This window comes from Leptosomus discolor, chromosome 4, assembly GCF_034619465.1.
Source record: "Leptosomus discolor isolate bLepDis1 chromosome 4, bLepDis1.hap2, whole genome shotgun sequence".
Taxonomy (NCBI): Eukaryota; Metazoa; Chordata; class Aves; order Leptosomiformes; family Leptosomidae; genus Leptosomus; species Leptosomus discolor.
In genome coordinates, this window is record NC_141394.1 from 49,844,865 (window position 1) to 49,863,937 (window position 19,073).

Here is a 19,073-nt window from a genome sequence, read left to right on the forward strand (position 1 = left end):
CTTATTAGATTGATGGGATGCACAAAGATCAAGATGGGAGGCTTATGCTGTGAATGTCATGAAATTTATGACAAACTATTGTGGTCCTGTCAACAGTATTAAATCGATAAAGTCGCTTGGCTTGTTTTGGTTAAGGAGTTTGCCTTGTGTTAGTGGAGGAAAAAAATAGAAAAGAGAGTGTTTCTCCTGCTGTGTCAGCTCAGCCCTTTGTTATGGGATGTCATTGGATCAGTAGAGTCCTGTGGCAGCATTAGGGTTTTTTAGTCTAATGAGCACTTGAGTTTTATGATTCTTTTCTCTAAAAAGACGTAATATTTGAGAAGTTTGTAAATCATAAAGTTTGAAGTGCTGTTGTTAATAAAAGCATATTTTGCATACAAGCTGTAAGTTTGAGCACTGAAAATTCGAAAATTTTTTTAACAGTAGGGAATTCTTCTCAGTTTCAGTACTGAGCTGAAAATACTATCATTTGAACATACTGAAAACTCTGAGGTTAAGAACAAGAATCCAAATCTGAATTGCAGTAGAATAATTGCATATAAAGGAAATAGTGTTTCAGAAGTTAAAAAAGCTGATCCTAGAAATTGACCTGGAGCTGCATTTCTGTATGGCCAATACTTCACTGAAATACTTCTCATGAGTTGAGTTTTTAAACCCTTTATATCTTAAATGGGGTGAGATCACTTAATATACCTGTCTGCCTTTCATCAAGGCTGCAGTAGCTACTCCTAATGAATTCTATGAATAACCATCTTTGGATCGTATAGTGACCAAACTTTGCAAATTTGCCTTTCTTTCTGCACGCAGCCTGGTTAGCCAACTCTAGAGTTTCTAATAAGACAGAACAGTGCCCTAATTAGTCCTGCACCAGAAGTGTGCTCGAAGTGTTACTTCCATGGCATGCTTCTGATTTAGAAGATAGTAGCAGAGCAGTTTGTAGGCAGTTGTTAGCTGCTTACAGTGAACTCTGAGCAAAAATCCTTACTCCAGTGATTTACAGAAAAAGTTAAGGCCTGTTTCAGGCCTCATGCTTTATTAAAACAAATTGGTTTGAATCGCCTGATGTTGATTAGGGTCAGATTCCTGCAGAATAACTGTTATTGCTGTGTTGTGCAAATTGTTCCCTCTGAGGTCTGCTTTCATCAAGGAGGTCACTGTTATGAACAGAGACCACAGAAACCTTTTTAAAAAACTTATTTGGTAGCTGGCAAATGCAGTTGGGCTCACGCTTTTTTTGGTGCCCAGTGAGGAGGACAGAAGGGATGCAGAGTCTGCTGGTGGTGCATGGACCATATCATTGAAACAGCACCCTCAGCTCAAATGAGAGAGACCAGGGGGAGGTGTTGCATGAGGAAGTTGCCTGAGTTTTGTTTTTTATTTTTTTAACAGTCCATTCTGTGGCCAGAATGTCTTTGTGTACAGATGGTGCTTTTTCTTGGCTTAAAAATGTGTTCTGCATTTGCTTTGTACAGCAAGATCAGACTTCTAGTTATGCATCTTGATCAATATACTTTTATATATATATGCCCATCTTATGCATAGTTCAAAGCTGTACGTCTACTTCTGAGAAGTGTTTGTAACAGTCATAGACTGATCTGTTACAGTGCATCAGTCTGTACTGGAGATACTAGAGGTGGTCATAATATTTTTATTTCAGCTTGTTTTCCTCCTAACTTTGGGTAAACCAGACTTGTTTTAGGATTTGATTTTCCCCAAACTAGATGCTACCTGGAGCAAATCTGTTGTTCTGTATTGCAGCTGCAAATGCCACAGTCATCATCAAGAACGGAGAATGGTCTTCAAAACCAGCCTGCCAGAATGGTACTTTGGGATCTGTCCCTTTGAAAGCAGTCCCAAGACCTAGATTACACTCTTTGAAGTCAACACCAAAAGGTATGTGGGTCTGTTTGTAGATAGAGTGAAACTGTAGTTACCACTGTTAGGGTACCTTACCTGTTGCAGGTGGCTGGCTCCTGAAGCAGTGTTTATTTAATGGTGGTCTCAGAAAATAGTACAAGGAAGTAAAATCAGTAGTGCTTCATTGTAAGAGTTCATAGGAAGGCTAAAAGGTCCTTTGTTTTGTCATAATTGACTGGGGTATTTCAGGCAAATAAGGAGGAGTTTTGCACTGTGATATGGCTGAGGTTTGTGTGGGACAGGGACTAAATGCGCTTTGCTACGTGGCAGGTGTCATCGTGTGGGGTTTACGTTGTTTTAATAAGAGTTCTATTCTAGCACAAAGCTCAAATACAGCATCTATGGCGGCTGGTGGTCTGCAGGGTAGACCTATCCTGAGTGTATGGTTGTCCTTGTCCTCATGCAGATTTCATCTTCAGTGCTTTCAGGACAAAGAACCTTGGAGGATGGGGGTATTTTTTTTAAATAAGGTGTTGTTAGATAAAGTATCTTCTTTCGTAGTTGAGTGACATTGTCCCATCTTTCCAAGGGAAGAGTCCCAGAAACAGCGTAGCTCTTCATGCTGCTTTTTCTTAATATTCTTACTGGCTGAAGTGGAAGCAAAGATTTGATTTAATTTTTAATGGAGATAAGACAACTGTGCTTCATCATCTGGTGCTAAAGGAAACATTAATTTAAATGTACTTTATGACTTTGTATTAAATGCTATTCTGGTTCCTATTCCTATTCGAGCCAGGACCCCTTGACCAGCCAACAGTGCTTCTTCACTCAGACCACAGACAGACATTTCATTCTCTGGCCAAAATTAAAGACCTAATGGAAGTAGATAAATAAGCTTGCTGTCTCTGTCTCTGTCTCTGTCTCTGTCTCTGTCTCTCTCTCTCTCTCTCTCTCTCTCTCTCTCCTAAATCCTAGTTATAATCAGCTTGCTTCTGACCATCTTTGTGGCGAACTGGTTATTGTAATTGGATAAACCTGATTAAATACTATGCTCCTGCTTTAGGCTTAGGTTTTAAGCTGGTATCTGACATAATTGAGAATAAATAGAAGGGTTGCCCGCCAAACGTCATGCTACAATGACATGCTTTAAAATGGCAAACAGTGAAAAGAAACAGTATTTGCCACAAACTGTAAATCACTTTGAAGCAAACACAAATTATATGGCTGTCTGGCAAGCTGCTGCTTTCTGTTGGGGTCCAACACATGCAACACAACTGTGCATTGCTCAACAACTTCAGTGACCTGGGCACTAGAAGTGTGCCTTCAGCACCTGCAGGAGCAGCGTAGCCAAAAAGAAACTGGTATTCCCCACTTGGCTCAGTATTATTTGGACTACTCTGTTGTGTTTTGGGGCCTTCCCAGTTCAAGAGGGTTGTTTTGAAACTGGAAACATCAACTGGAGACTTAGGAAGATAGTTAGGGTCTCTGACCACATGACCTGTGAGGAGAGGTTGAGGGAACTTGTGTAGTCAGGCAAAAAGGAGAGTAAGGGGAGATATTATAACAGTCTGCAATAACTTGAAAAGGACAGCTACAAAGGCTGTGGTGCCAAACTAGTACCAGATGATGTGGCAATGGGGAAATGATTGTCAATTGTGGGGTGGGAGATGCAGCACTTCCCTGTGGGGCTGTAGAGCCTCCCTTCCTGGAGGCTTGCAAGGCTCAGCTAAACAAAACCATGGTCAACTGATCTCATCTTGGTGATGGCCCTGCTCTGAGTGGGAGGCTGGATAGCTGGCCTCCAGTGGTGCCTTTCAGTCCATCATTCCATAGCTGTGTTGTATTTGCTGCTGTTTTGAGACTGAAGTAATCTAAAGTGCTGAAGTGAAATGTTTAGTAATGTTTTCTTCTGCTTAGAAGCTTTATTAAAGCTTATCTTTTTATTTCTTGCTATGTGAGTTCTGGTGAAGTAAAGCTAAGTTTAAATATAGCTTAAATTTTCTAGGTGTTTCTCTTTGTGTTTATTGGAGTAGATTTGTGCATCGCTTAACTATAAATATGTAATATTAGGCATGTCTTTAATTGCTGATGTAGTTCTACTTTTAAACCTGATCTAAGCTTTTACTTCTAGGAGCCAAGGCCAGGTCTACTTCACTGAACCAGTGCACACCAAAATCATCTGGGTTGCTGCACTCTGCAAGGAAAGTCAGTGAGGCCAGAGGTAATCAGCTGTTGGATAAAGTTAATTTTTCACTTACGTTTTAGAATCCCTGTGTCTTGAGAAAGAGCAGCTATGCTCTGTGACTTCAGAGTAACTGAGATAGTCGGTCTGCTCTTTCTCCTTGTAGGTCATAGTATTGGAGACTCATTCTGCAAATTGTTCCTTACGTATTTGGGTTGGGGGGGATAGGAATCAGGGCATCATTGTCCACTATCTGCTTGAAACTTGCACCCCGTGAGGACTTAGAATACTTGATAATGTCTGTTAAATCATGTTCTTTCACGTATTCATGATATCATATACTTGTAAGGCACAACCCAGAATAGATTTCCCAAGTTTGTGGTTAATTTGAGCAAGATTCTGTGAGAGCATGCTGATGAGTTTTGACTGTCAAGGATAATATTTACGTTTCTGTATTTGAAGCTTGTTTTATCTTTAGCTTTCAATTGTAGTCATTTTTACCAGAGTGAATCAGAAGAATAGATATGAATCCTCAGGCAAGCTTTGTAAGACAAAATTTTCACTTTGGGAGCAGAGTTCCATTTGCATGGCTGAGGGAAACAAGTTCGGTAGCAGTACAAAGCAGATTGTTTCCTATTGAAACACTTGTTATAGGATCACACGCTATTTGTGAAGCCTGAAGAAAGCAGATAGGTGTTGTTGACAGACCTTTTATAAACTTCTGCACATGACTTTTGCACTTATACCTAGCAGTCCAAAAGAGTGCTTTCATTTAATTAATATCCTTCAACATAATATGGTTCTTGGCTCAGTTTTCACGTGACTTTAAAACAATACAGTAAGGGTAGCTTAACCTTCTCAGTGCTTTCACTTATGTCTAACTTGTTTGGTAGCACGTTTGAGAGTGCTGTGAATTTATACCTTCTTCATACAAATAAAATAACTGGAGCATACAGATGGAAAAAAGTTACTATGGTGCCAGTATAGCTGATTGGTTTTTTCTTATTTGTGTTACTCTGTGAATGAGTAAAATAAAACCATGCTATTTGGCTTAAATGAAGGATGATGATTGTAATGGAAAAAAAAATATTTGTCTTATGGGGAGATTCATCATGTATTTTCCAAGTAGTTTAACATTATAATGCTAAATCTTCATGTTGAATGTGCCATCAGCCATCACAAGGAAGAAACTGCAATTGTGAAGTTCGAGGAGCTTATGTGAAAAAGAATCTAAAAAGAGTGCCCCCACTGCCCCTTATTTATTTTTTTTTTAACATTGTAGGTACTCCAGGAAGAAATGGACACCAAAGTGTATCTAGTTTGGGTTCTGGTGAGTTTCCTGAACGCATTTTTACATTTTTGTGTGGTGCAACTTTAATTAGGTTTATACATTATATTAGTATATTGTTTTATTTCTTGGAACAACAGTTTTGCAACAGATAATTCAGTAAACCATCACTAATTCCATTTCAAGGGATATGGAGAAAAGTCTTGGGCTTTTTTTTTCTACTTACTATCTTCTGGCTAGTCAGCTCTTAGAATATGCAGTCTGTGCTGTCACTGTCTATTTCTGGTGAAGCATAAGGAGGTTTTAACTGTAACCAAAAAAAAGTATCTCAATGAAACTTAGATGTAGTTTTTGCTGTTTAGCCACAGTGAGGTAAGTAATGATTAAAGCTTATGTGTTGTGGCTTTTAAAAAAACAAATAGACGAATCATGCAGAATAACAGGTTTTTCTGGATGGTTCATGGTAGATACCCTTCTGGTGTGAGGTGTCTCTGTATCACTGAGACGACACTTGAATAAGTTGAAATTTCTGAGTGTGTTGATGTGTATGTCTGCTTGTATGGCAGAAGGAGGAATCGCAGCTGATTAAGCAGCAGATGGCGTTCCAAAATCTGGCAGAGTTTTAAGGACTTCATATTGGGTTTGTTTTTGGTGTTTATGCCAGTCAGGCCACCTGGTACTATTTTCTATCTGCCACGAGACAGAAAAATCTTCAGATTGTATTTCTACTTGCAGCAATTTCCAGGTCTTTTCAAGGGAGTTGGCAATCTAAATTAGTTTCCTGAGTATCAGCGTGTATTTGCTGAATTAAAAGCTGCTTGTAATTAATTACTCTTTGAAAAGCACTTTTTGAAAGATACTGAGGATCCCTGGAAAGCCCTATTTCCCCTGAGTGAATAGCAGATGTCTTTCTGAAAGAAGTGCTGTAGCCAAGCAGATGTTATGAATTCGAGTCTGGAATTACTGGTAAATCAGTTCTGACCTGTAACTCTGGTACTGTGGCAGTATGTTTTTTAATTTCCTGTAGTCATAATGTAAGTCTAATGCTTTTGCCTTTTACTCTCTTAGGTGTCAAATGTCCACATATTAATCGTGACTTGAGTACTTTGCTCAGTGTTTGTTGCCAAGAATCAGGGCTTCTGTTGTGCAGCAGGCATAAGACTTCGCATAAAGTGCTTATTCTGTTGTTTGCTTTTATTGATACTTGGCTGAACTAATGTTGGTTTAGGTATAGCCTGACATTAAGTTTCCTGAGCTCATATGCAGTCTGTTGTATACGAGTGTACAGGATGATACAGCTAGTGACAATGTCTTGATTGGCTCAAGTGAGGGAACTCGGAATAAGCAAAAAAAGTCTGTTTCTGGACTAGAAACAGAAAACAAAATTCCTCTTCCACTTATGATAGTCTTAAAATATAAGACTTTATTTTCCCACAAACTTAGTGTGGCACGTTCTCTCAGTTTTTCCATGCGGAGAAGTAATTAGTGCTCCCTCCCCTTTTTACTCGTTTAATATAACTTTTCATGTGATTCGTCTTTTCCAGCCTAATAAAGCATGTTGCTACATAGCCTTGAAGTATTATATTCAATGCTGTAAAAGCACAGCTGTAAACTCCAAATTTGCTGTAATATTTAATGTTTCTTTAGCAAATGCTCTTCAGCATCATAGTTTCACCAGTCAAATAGCTGTATTTCAGTGTGTCTCAAACCCGAACTGTTTCCTGTACTGAGTCAGCTTCCAAAATTGGATGATTTGTTAGACTTTCAAGTTAATACGTTTCTAACTTGTACAGAGCATTAGTATAATTTCCCATTTACGAATGGAAAACTTTCTGATGGAGTATTTTTCTTTCTTAAGAAAGATTTATTTATTTATTTATTTTTTCCATCTTCACAGTCACAGATCATTCTTACAGAATAAAAAAATGTAGTGTGGCTGCTTGGATGTTCTGCAGTACAATGTCTTACATTTTAAGAGTAGACAAATGATCTTTTTTGAGATGAACTGAAATAATGCCAGCTGGTACCATGTAGAATGGGGCCCACTATCTTTTTTTTTTATTTTTTTTTTTTTTCAGTAGCCTTGATGTTATAGTGAGGCTTTGTTCTAGTGATTTTTAGCTAGTTTAAAGCTTTTGTTCTTTTATTTCAGAGCCATAGTTAACTCTACAGTTTCTAGCCTCGTTCAGTGAAGAGGTCCAGCTCATTTCTATGTCTTGCCCATGTGCTCTGTCTGAAAAGTCAGGACTAATTTATTATGGCAGGACTCTGATAATGGATTATAATATTAAGGCAATAATTAAGTGTTTAGCTCAGTTGTTAATGTTTTCACATTACTTCAAGGATGGAAAAATAGCAGAAGATTCTAGGATACAGTTTTTGTTCTCTGGCTGTTTGTGCTCTTTATCCATTTTCCATTCATTTACAGCAATGATGCAAAGCCAGAATCTTCTTGACAAAGCAGGCCTAACATACTGGTAGTATGCTTGTAAAATTGGAGATTTACATATTTGCAGCTGTTCATTCCTTGTTCATGTTAAAACATTCACAAGGCTTCTTTTTGTGTAGTCTTTATTTTTCATGGGTGATATTCCAGTGGATCGAGTAATTTCTACAAGTACTGTGGTGTATTCCTTCAGCACTGCCTTTAAAGCCAAGGCAAAGTTTAACTTCTTGGGCATAACATGTTTTATTATACTTCTTAACTTGCTGACTTCAAGTAAGAATGTACATGTGCACGTACTGTAATGTCTTTATGTAAGTAAGACTAAAAATGCCGCCTCTCGTGAGATGTAAGTTTGAACTAGATGCACAATTGCCTCTCAAAATGTGTAAAGTTAGTGCTCTTTCCCTTGTTTTGCCACCCCTCCCTGTAGAAAAATGTGACCTACTACCTGTGTATTATTATTAGTATATTACAGTGCAGTGTGTATATGCAGTGGATAGTCTCATCTCATGTCTTTGTTATCAATTGAAGGTTAAGGATAAGTTACAATACAGTAATCCCTGGAATTATGTAAGCCAAGCAAAAGCCAATATTCTTTTTGGCAGTTCCAAAGGTAAAGCTATCATTTTAGGAATAAAGCATGTAAATATTTATTGGAAAGCTTTATCCTGTTGTTCAGTGATCCTGAAAGGGATATATGATATGTTATGAATAACAAGTTACACTTACGTTTATAGCACAACACTGTTGTCAGGAAAGCTAGAGCAACTGCTGGATAAAACCGTAAAGTATTATTAAGTGTGAACAGTGTGATTTATGTCACATCTCTTCATACTATGATGGAGTGTGCATAGTCGAATCAGTTACTAAAGGCTGTAAAAGCCATGAAAATGAAAGAAGCTTCATCAAAAAACAGCATGTGATCCATCATGAAAAGTTGGTATTCTGTTGTCTTACCCTCTTAAAGAGGAGGTTAAGAGGCTGTTTGTTTAATCATTTGTGAGAAAATATAACACTGAGGGAAGGAATAACTTCAGTCAGGGAGCTTATTGGAAAAGTGAATAGTAGTGCTAATCAAGCTCAAATGGAAAAATAAGGTATAAATATAACAGTCCATGAAGCTGTCTCTTGGAACAGGTTTTTAAAGGTGGATGCTGGCTCCTCACACAAACTCTTCCACTGGGATGTGATGCTTTTACTAACACAGTATTCTTGTTCAAACAGAAGTTGATGGAGGCACACTTTAAGGTTGAGTTAACACCCCCTCAGTCATCACTCTCGAAACTCAGAGGAAACAGGATAAACATCCCTTTCTTCTTATGTTATAGATTCTTTGATAGAATAGGTTACCCTCAAAATACTTACACTTTCAATACGTGGAAAACAAGGGATTACTGTACATCACACTGCTTGTGCCTTTTTTAACAACAGAAAACTTTCAATGTTTTAAAATGATACATGATACTATGTGAAAACACATAAGCTTTCTTTAAAAATTGGGAAGACTGTAATTCTGCTAGCTGATGAGCATCATTATGAAGGTCAAGTACTTAGGTCTTCAGTGAATTCTTTCACCTAGTTGATCATCAGTAGTCTTCAGCATGGTATGGCAAATTACGCTACTGATGAGGGATATCTGGTCAAGCGGCTTATTAGCGCTCTGGTTCTCCTTTCATATCTGATCAGAAGGTCTTTTGGGGTTTGTTTTTGTTTGAGGGTGGGTGGGGGAAGTTTGCTGATAAGTTTGCTTGCAAATGTTTTTTGTAAGTTGTAAAAGAAAGTGTGCAAGCAGTGTTCTTGTCACTTGGAAACTTGAAAAGATCTTGCTGCATATGTGAACATGTGTGCCTTAGCAGCCAGGAGGGCAAACCGCAGCCTGGGGTGCATCAAATACAGCATAACCAGGCAGTCAAAAGAGTGTTTATCCTGCTGTATTCAACACTGGTGCAGCCTCACCTTGTATACTGTGTGTAGTTCTGGGCCCCACAAATGAAGAAGGATGTCAAGCTCCCTGAATGCATCGAGAGGGAGGGCTGGAAGGTGTGTCCTGTAAGGAGTGGCTAAGGACTTTGGGCTTGTCTAGTTTGGAGAAAAGGAGGCTGTGGGGTGACCTCATTGCTCTTTACAGCTTCCAGAGGAGGTGAAGTGGAGAGGGAAGTGCTGAGCTCTTCTCCCTGGGATCCAGTGACAGGATGTGTGGGAATGGTTCAAAGCTGCACCAGGTGAGGTTTTGACAGGATATTAGGAAGCATTTCTTTACCAAGAGGGTGGTCAAACACTGGGACAGGCTTCCTCAAGAGTAGTTGATGGCCCAAGTCTACCAGTGTTGAAGAGGTATTTGGACAATGCCTTTAACAATGTGCTTTACCTTTTGGTCAGCCCTGAAGTGATCAGGTAATTGAACTTAGATGATCATTGTAGGTCCCTTCCAACTGAAATAGTCTATTCTGTTCTAACACAAGTGCTCATATGATTGGTCACAGAGCAGGTAGGGCTGGGGAGCTCACCTGAGCTAAAAACAAGTCAGAAGGAATAGTGCTTTTGGAGGCAATTCTATGAAATGAAACTGGTGCTAGCAAGGTGCAGAAAACAGCAAGCTGTTTTCTCAGCTTCTGTCTCAGCACTTCAAGCATTCTTCTTTGGCTTCATCTTAGTATTCACTTTTAATAAACTCTTCCTGCCGTGTAATGTAAGTGTTATTAGGATTGTTGCTAGAGAATATAGACAGATCTTGTTTGTTTTTCTTGAGTACCCAACTTTGCAAGTGCAAGGTTATTAAATGTAAAATTATTTTTCTTCAGAAGAAAGTCTATTCATATAAAAGAATTCCAGATGTCTTAAACTGCTTTTAAAGAAAGAAACAAAAAACCCACCCTGAAACCCCAACATTTCTGATAAAGAATGTATGTTGCAAGGCTCTGTGTGACTGTTTTCAAACAAATGGTATTTCAGTATTGTCTAAACGGTAATTTTAAGTTTCATCTACCCATTAAAAAAAAAGGTATTCTGTGGTAGTCTGTGGAATTCTTGCATGAAGTAAAACTCTTGTTGTTGGACCAACTCTACTTTTCTTTCAACTTCTTCTAATACTGTATCTGCAGCTCATGGGAAATAAATTCCCTGAAGAATCATACAGGAAACAGCTTGATGGATAAATATATTAAATATTTTAAAGCTCTTTGCTTTTCTGCACTGGAATATATGATGTACCGTCTGCAGTGAAGTTAAAACCAGGAGGAAGATTTTGCTTCTTAACAGCTAATAGTTTGTCCAGTGCTTAAAGCACTTTGGGTGTAACAAGAAAATGCTTGTTAGAACTGAGCTGAGCAGTGAGGATTTTGGTCCAAGTCTTCCATGTTGCAGAAGTAGCGTCTCTGACTAGTTCTAACCAGGAATTTCAGTATAGATGTGTTGATGCTGAATTCTCAATCTCTTGTTAAGAGCTTCAGCTTTTATAAATAAATTGGGTTCATCAGTTTTTCTACCGCTGTGGTATTCTAATCAGATATGAAAAGAGAGAACTACAGACACTTCTCCCAACAGAAGAAAAGCCTGGAAATTTTGCAGGAAAAAGTGGAACAATTTTGTAAACTCTGAGGTGAAGCAGGAACAAGGTCAGATTCAGTATTAGTTTTATGTAGTTAATATTTTACTCATTGGATATTATATGAGTTGAATAGTGTAAATTAGTCTTTTTCCTTTATCCCTCGAAAAGCAGCAAAAAGACTATCAGGCTTAAACTGATCTTTGCAGATACTATACTGTGCATTGGGCTATTTTGTTGCCTTTCTAAGGCCTTTCTATCTGTTGCGGTGATAAAAAGCCAGCTCTAGTCTTTTTTTTTTTAGATTTTTTTTTTTTTTTTTTTTAATCCATGTGAACTATGAGGACTATCTGAACGGCTTAATTATCTTGTGTGATGTAGCCTTAGAATACCTTCAGGCTAATAAGGGATGTTCTTATAAACAGACAGTAAAGCTGTGTAAGTGCTGTAGCTATTAAATGTGAACCAGCTATAAAAGCAGGTCTTAATTTTGCCATTTCTATATAACTAAATGCAGAATTAATCTAAATCTTTGTGAATTTGAGTTTCTTACTAAATGCATTCATTAGGGAGATATAATAATTCTTATTTTGAAGAGTTAAGGGAGTATCTGTAAACCTGAAATAACCTTTGAAACCCAGTTACTTTCTTGGCCAAACTTTTCCAGCATTACTAAATAAAGTGTAGTACAACAGCTGGATCTCAGGATTTAAGTCCTTGTATTACTCTCCAGAAGTCTTCAAAGTGAAATGGCTGGTGCTGATGTTCAGAGAATGCCACCCTAAACTCTGAAGTCATATGTTTTTGAGTGTTTGGGGGTTTTTTAATTAGTGATGTTTTCCTGAGGTCGTATGTTTGTCAGAGACATGTGACAACACAGTTTTAATGTATTCCAGTTTGGTCCCTTCAGCTGTCAAGTAAGTGTATCGCTGTATTTGCATGCGTGTTCCTAGTGTTCTTCCCAGACTTGATCTTCTGAAAATTAACACTTTGAGAAGGTTGTCTCTTTTTCCATGCTGAAAATCAGCACTGCTCCTTGTGCCTTCAACAGATACCTGTATAAAAAAAACAATGAATTTTGAAACCTCAGGGCTTGCTGTGGAGTAACACATGGGCCAGCTCTGTTCAAATGGTGATATTCTACTGGCAGTTTCTCAAATCAGTGAACTGAAAATGTTGGGATTATTTTTACGACCACAGCAATGAGGACTTCGCGTGGATCCTATCATTTTTCCCATAGCGATAGAACCATCATTCATTAAGGCCTTTTGTAGCATAACCCAAATGGTTTTCATGCTATGAGGTCTGTTTCTTCTGTTAATGCTTTTAATGAAGGACCTGTTTGTTTTCTTTTAAGTTAGGTATTTCAGAGATGACTTTTATTACTTAATTTGAAACTTATCTGCACAACTTGCTCTCCAGCTCTGCACAGCCTACTTTAGACTCCTGGTGACACAGAAGTATGCAGGCTTTCTGTGGAGGGAGTGTTTGTAGTTCACTTCTGTGGTGTTTATTCTGATGTTGGGAGGAATGTCTGTAGTTCTCTTCCATGGTATTTATTTTGATGTTTCACAATAACGAGCCACACGGGAGAAGAACACAAGAGCTGCGGTTTTCTCACACTTATCTAAATATTGAGTAGGCCAACCTCTGCATGAGTAGAGGGGGCAGCTGATATGGCTGTCCGCAAATTGTGTCAGCTCAGTCCAAGGGATGCTTAAGAAAGATTTCCCAGTGTTGGGAGCTGGAGTTCAAGGATTTTCTAGCATGGAATTTTGTCCTAATGCCTTGAAATTATAGACTGCGTGGTTAGGATTAGCCAGAGCTGGTGTTTTTATTACTATTCTGTCTGAATGAATTTTAAAATATCTAAAGTCTCACTGGTTTTTTTTTTTGGTAATTAAAAGGACAATAAGTTTTAATTTTCTTAAGAGACTTTAGAGCTTTGACTGACTATCGTGGTCATGTAGTAATAGGAAACTATTTTCATTTTGTTATTCCCAACTGAGTTGCAGTACGCAATGCCGAATTATATCACCTTCTTGAAAATGCTATCCTAGTACTTCATTCTTTTTCTACTGTCTTCTTGCCCCTTCCCTCTCCACTTAAACCTAGATATGGATTTCCTCTGATGTTCTCAGACTTGTTTTTTTTTTGCTTTGACTCTCTGGAGTTCCTTAGATTGTGCACATGGTTTTATGTGTTTGCAGTAAACCGTGAGTAAATTGGTGTCATTGTGCTGGAACTCTTCCTTAAGTTTGAGGAGAGGTGTGTGAGGTATCCCAAAGCCGACTCTTAATGTCCTCTTGCAATATTTTTTTTAAAGTTATTTTGAAGTCCTCTGACTTGTTCCTTCTAGGTTTAAGTCCTTTCTTTCTTTGTATTTCTTAAGATATTTTTTTAGCAGATACAGTAGCTGCCCATATTGTTGACCCCTGTTCAGGAGATAAGTTGACATAATACTTGAAAGACTATGGAACTGTTCCAGAGACATGAAACTTGTGGATCTTGTGTCAAAGATGGCTAAACAGCTTGTAAACTGAATGTATGTCTGCATTTTTTGTCTGCACACTAGGGCTGTGAAGAACATACAAAGCCCACAAAGATAAGCAAAACACACCTGTTGCAAGTTGTCTTTAATTTGCTCTGTGATCTCCTGATAAATGATTAGTGTGTCTTAGGACATACACTTGCCTAAATTGTCCTTATTTGTAATGTTGCTTTTCAGTAGAGGCTGTCTGGGTATTGTTGTTGTGTGGCCATAGATAAACAGTTGCAGAGTGCATATAAATAAGCATTGTGTGAATTTAATAGATCTGTAAGCTATGGCCTGAAGTAAAACTTATTTTTCCTCTGTTCTTTGAGGCCTGAGCTCACAAGGACTTATGTGTACACCTAGCCTGTTCCTGAACAGCAGAAGTGCCTAGCACAGAGGTAGTTGTTTTTTTGACACATCTGACTAGATCATTGAAGCTTCATATTTTAAGGCATGTTATCCTAATGTTAGTGGTGTTATTCATTGCTGTAGAGTAGCAGGGGTTTTTTTAAAGCACTGTAGGGTTTTGAGTGAAGCAGTCTTAACAAAAATACCATTTTGGAAGGGACGTGCTATCCATGGAAAATAACTTGCTGCTTCCCTAAGTCAGAAGTTAAAATGAAATTGTTTTTGCAGTGTTTTGTGGCCGTTCTCAATTCTGAAAGAGTGCAGACAATGTAAGTGCTACCACTGTTGCACAAGAGAGATACAGATCAGCTTGATTCCTGTAGCTGTTTGCCTGGGAATCCACTGGAGCATCACCCTCTGTTTGACAGGCTGCTGAATTCATAACTATTAAAAGTGTATTAGAAGAAACATAAATTATTTAAGATTTTAGTTTCTGCAGGAAGAAGTTTACTTTTTTTTCTTCTTGAGGATTGAAAATTAAAGTCCTAAAGCTGCAAGCTGCATTCGGCATGGCAGCAGTGGGTATTGTTGCCTGTAGGAAGGTTAGTTTTTCAAACTGGAGCACTGGCTAGAGCAAGGTGGTCTCAGGAAAGTGGAGAGGGGGCAGTCATTTTCCAGAAATAAAAATGAGGACACAGATGGCTCTTTGGCTCTTAGTAGGCTCCTGCCTCTTGCATCTCTCTTTACATAAGAAATCACCTCTCAGTTCTTCCTGAAGTAAAGCATGCCAGTAAAATCCATCTGCTCCACGCTGCCCATGCTGTGTTATGACATGGAGCAAGGTGTCCTCTACATGTGCTTCTTGGATATAAAGGTCTAGCCTCTGATTTAGACTTCTTTGCAGTGAGACACTTAACTGTGCTCTGATGGCTTTCTTAGTGATCGTTGGCTGTAGAAAGAGGGACAGAGACAGCAGAAGCACATACATATACTACAGACTTGTCCTCATGAGGCTGAATTGGAGAGCCTACAGATGCCAGTGCCCTTTGCTCCTTTCTTGTCACATTGTTAATGTTTCCAGGGAGTGGTAGATATGCTCAATCTGCTGGGGTTAAAATAGATCTAGCCCCACCATCCATCTGATGGCATCATCAGGTATTGATGCATTTAGCAACCCAGACTGAATTACATGGTCATAACAGGATAGAGCCCCTTTGTCCGTGTTGATCACCAGTTTTGCCCTTGGAGTTGGAGGAAAGCTAGCAGTAAGGGGCTAGTAACTAAAATCTGTCAGTCCTTTTGTCTTCTGTCTGGTCTGTATATCACTTCCTGATTTATTCTGCTGTTTTCCGGTGCTGTTTTTCTATCACCCTTATCCACTGTCAAGATAGATGACGACCTGTCTGTGATCCTCATGTTATGCATGAAATGTAGACAGTGCATGTTCCTCGCATGCTGTGTTAGGATCCCTGGCTTTGTACCGTGACGGCACCAGGCACTAGATAGTCATCGCAGGAGTCCAGACACAGACCGGGATATGCTGTTTCCTTGAGCCCAGAAAACAACTCTAGCAGATGCACAGCCACCATGGTGGCGTGTACTGTGGTGTAATGCAGAGCTCTGGGAAGGCCACAGTAGAGGAACCTCTCTGTGAGTTAAATCTCTCCTGGGAGCTATTCAGAATAGGGATGGGCAGTCCTCTTGCTGGCTGCTGTCAGAGCTCTCCGAGTGTTGGGTGCTAAATGAGACTGACGTGCATCTATTGCTTTTTATTACCGCTGTCAGGTCTGCTTCTGCATAAAGCAGACTTGCTTTAGTTTTCTGAGGTTTAGCAGTATTCCAACCCTAGAGGCTAGAAAGGCATTTTCTCAAATCATAAGGTGGTTGGTTTTTGTTTTGTTTGTTTGTTTGTTTGTTTTTAAAAGACTATGATGTATCTGTTTCTTCATGGCCTGTTTCCACCCAAACTAAAGGTGGGAAAGAGGAGACAGTGAGAGTATTATTTGTGTATCTCTAAGAGGAGTTTTGGTCTCTGCTACAAGGATTTTGATGTTCATATAGAGCTTTTATCTGCTCATGTTTTGCCTGGTGACTCATTCCTTCCTCAGTCTCCAGACTGGTTCATTACATCACACTTACCCTCTAGAGATTCTTTGTTCTAGCTCCTGTTCATAGGAAGGAAGTTACAGTTTCAGTGGGGTACTTCAACTTTGGTTTTACAGATGACGTTCTTTAATGAGACGTTCTTTACCTTTCTCCCAGGCACTATTACAAGGATGAGGAGAGTTGATGGGTTGTTTTTTGGATGTGGGGGTTTCGTTGTTGTTGTTTTGGGGAGGTGGGGTGTTTTTAAACCTGATCGGACTGTTTCTGCCTTTGTGAGAGCATCAAATTTGGATCACGAAAGAACACTTACTGCATGGAGCAGTTCTTCCCTTAGGGGGCAGAGGGAAAACAAGAGAGAGTTTCTATGGGTGCCTTGGCAGAAGGGTAAAACCTGGTATGGTGAGTTGTTGAATGGTTTGAAGACTAGCTGTGGGCCTGGTCAAAATCTCCAGATGCCTTCATTAAGAGAGGATTTGACAATACTGATCTAATATTTGATGACATGGGCTAATGAACTACACTGAACAAGCAAGGCTACTCTAATATGCTGTAACTGCTTCTATTTTACTGCTGAGTGTGGTTTCCAAGAGTAATAATCTTACAGCGCAGAAAAGAGGTGATGTCTTTGATAGCGATGTTGGATTAGGAAAAGGTCTGGATCTGCAGGCTGTTGGGAAGATAGATAAACACACATTGCTAGTGCCAGAGCTCTTCAGACTAGAAGAACAGATGCGGATTTCATAGCAGTAATGACATGCATGCCCTGCTGTCTGCAGAGGCTGCCCTGGGAACCAAACAAAAAAAAGCTAATTTACTGTCTTTGTACTTATTTTGAATGGTTTTGTGCAGACTGAAGATATATTATAGTACTTCAGAGTTGGTGGTACATCACCGTGCTGGGAAATAAATATTTTGGTACATGATCATAAAACATTCAGCAGTATTCTCCCGCAGTACACTGTGGAGGTTGGCTTGACGGGCCTGACGGTCTCGATGCTGTTCTGCAGCTCTTTTGCTCTACTTAAAATGAGCTGCTTTACTGTCACTGCTCTGGCCTGTATGATGCTAGAGATACCCAGATACCAGGATAAAGTGACAAAATGCTAATTTTAGTTTTGGCTGATGTGGTAAATAAGCACTAGAGAATTTAAAATGGTATGCATCTTGAGCAAGAAAGACATGCTATTAAAATGTAATGGGTTTCTGATATGGAGAGGACAGGTAAGGCACTGCAGGGATGAGACCTGTCAGTGTGATTGTGTTTACTTCGGGTTATACCTGCTTCAGAGAAAGTTGAGTTAGTTGTTTCTGCAACTGGAAAAACCGTCAGAGGGATGGGTTGATAGGTGCTAGAGAGCATTGGTTGTGGTTTGGTGAACCAGTGTAAAAGTACCTAATTCTGTTGTCTCTAAAAAGATACAAAGGCTGTGGAGGGCAACTCTTAAAGCAACCCAAATGAAGGTATGAGCTGTTACAGTCTTGTCTCCTTGTCATGGTTTGAACCTGACCGCTCAGCCACTCACTCACCCTCCTCCACCCCAGGGATTGGAAGAGAGAATTGGAGGGGTAAAGGTAAGGAGACTCATAGGTTGAAATAAAAATTAATGTAATAATTGAAATAAAAGAAAATTAAAATAATAATGATGATAATAATAGTAATAACAGAATATACAAATGAGTGATGCACGATGCAGTCACTCGTCACCCACCGACTGAGGCCCAGCCTGTTCCCGGCTAGTGATCTTGGAGGAGAAAATCATGAAACTACAGTGATGGAAGAGAAGCTTCCCAGCCAGCCCTCATTGATATACTAAGCATGATGTTGTATGACACCACTGGCAAGTTTGGGTCCATGGCTCTGGCCGTGCTCCCTCCCAGCTTCTTGTGCACCTGCACGCTAGCAAGACATGGGAAGTTGAGAAGTCCCTGACTTCTTAGCAACAGCTAAAACCATCAGTATATTATCAGTGTTCTTCTCATACCAAATCCAGTACTGAATTCAAACCACAGCACTATTCTAGCTACTAAGAAGGAAAATTAGCTCTACTGCAGCTGAAACCACGACATTCCTGCATTAGCTGTGAGATACTTGGGTGGTCCCTGCTCCTATGGCTGTCTAGCAAGGCAGCTACTGACTGTAGGCAAGGTAGTGAAATGTTTCTTTTTACACAGGAAGGTGGCCAGTGCATGTATTTATAGTCATGTTTGTAGGTGAAAAATGTGACACTTTCTAATCTCTGTAATACAAACAATTACTCCACTTTTCTAGTTTCTGACTTTATTTTTCATTTTATTTTTGCCAGTGGCAGCTGAAAGGGGCCAAGGTATATGCAAAACGTTTGAGCTCATTAAATAGGAAGACCTATTTTTTTTTTTAAGAGGACTAATTAAATATGGAGACAGCATCTATTTTGAAGGAACTCCTGGAACACTGCTTATTTGCCACTATGTTTGGATGCCTTCAAAACCCAGCTGGCAGAGATCTGTTTTAATATGAAATTGATGCCTGCTTCCTTGGTCCTCTTCTGATAAATGGAAGCATCTGCAGTGTTGAGCTGCCAAGCTAAATAGTATTTCCCTTAAGCAAATCTCAAATACTGAATTGTTCTTGGAGAACAGACGTGTTTGTGGATTTAAGACTATAAATGTTGACATAATATTTAATGCCAGAAGAAATTCTAGTAGAAAATGTTAGCTGATAAATCTGTTTTAATAAATTCCAGTCAATTGAAAGAAACTGTTTAAAAAAAAAAAAAGCACCCTGAA

The 19,073-nt window shown here is 39.2% G+C and overlaps 1 protein-coding gene across 3 annotated transcripts in view; it reads left to right on the forward strand.

Moving 5' to 3' along the window:
- Positions 1-19,073, forward strand: part of MTUS1 (microtubule associated scaffold protein 1) — a 90,443-nt gene that overhangs the window by 18,409 nt on the left and 52,961 nt on the right. For 2 of the 3 annotated variants that reach the window (XM_009955965.2, XM_086464197.1), the window contains exons 4-6: positions 1,759-1,893; positions 3,989-4,078; positions 5,322-5,369. In XM_009955965.2, the coding sequence (XP_009954267.2) occupies positions 1,759-1,893; positions 3,989-4,078; positions 5,322-5,369 (273 nt within the window). The remainder of the gene's footprint in view (positions 1-1,758; positions 1,894-3,988; positions 4,079-5,321; positions 5,370-19,073) is intronic. The other variant, XM_086464198.1, reaches the window with a different exon arrangement.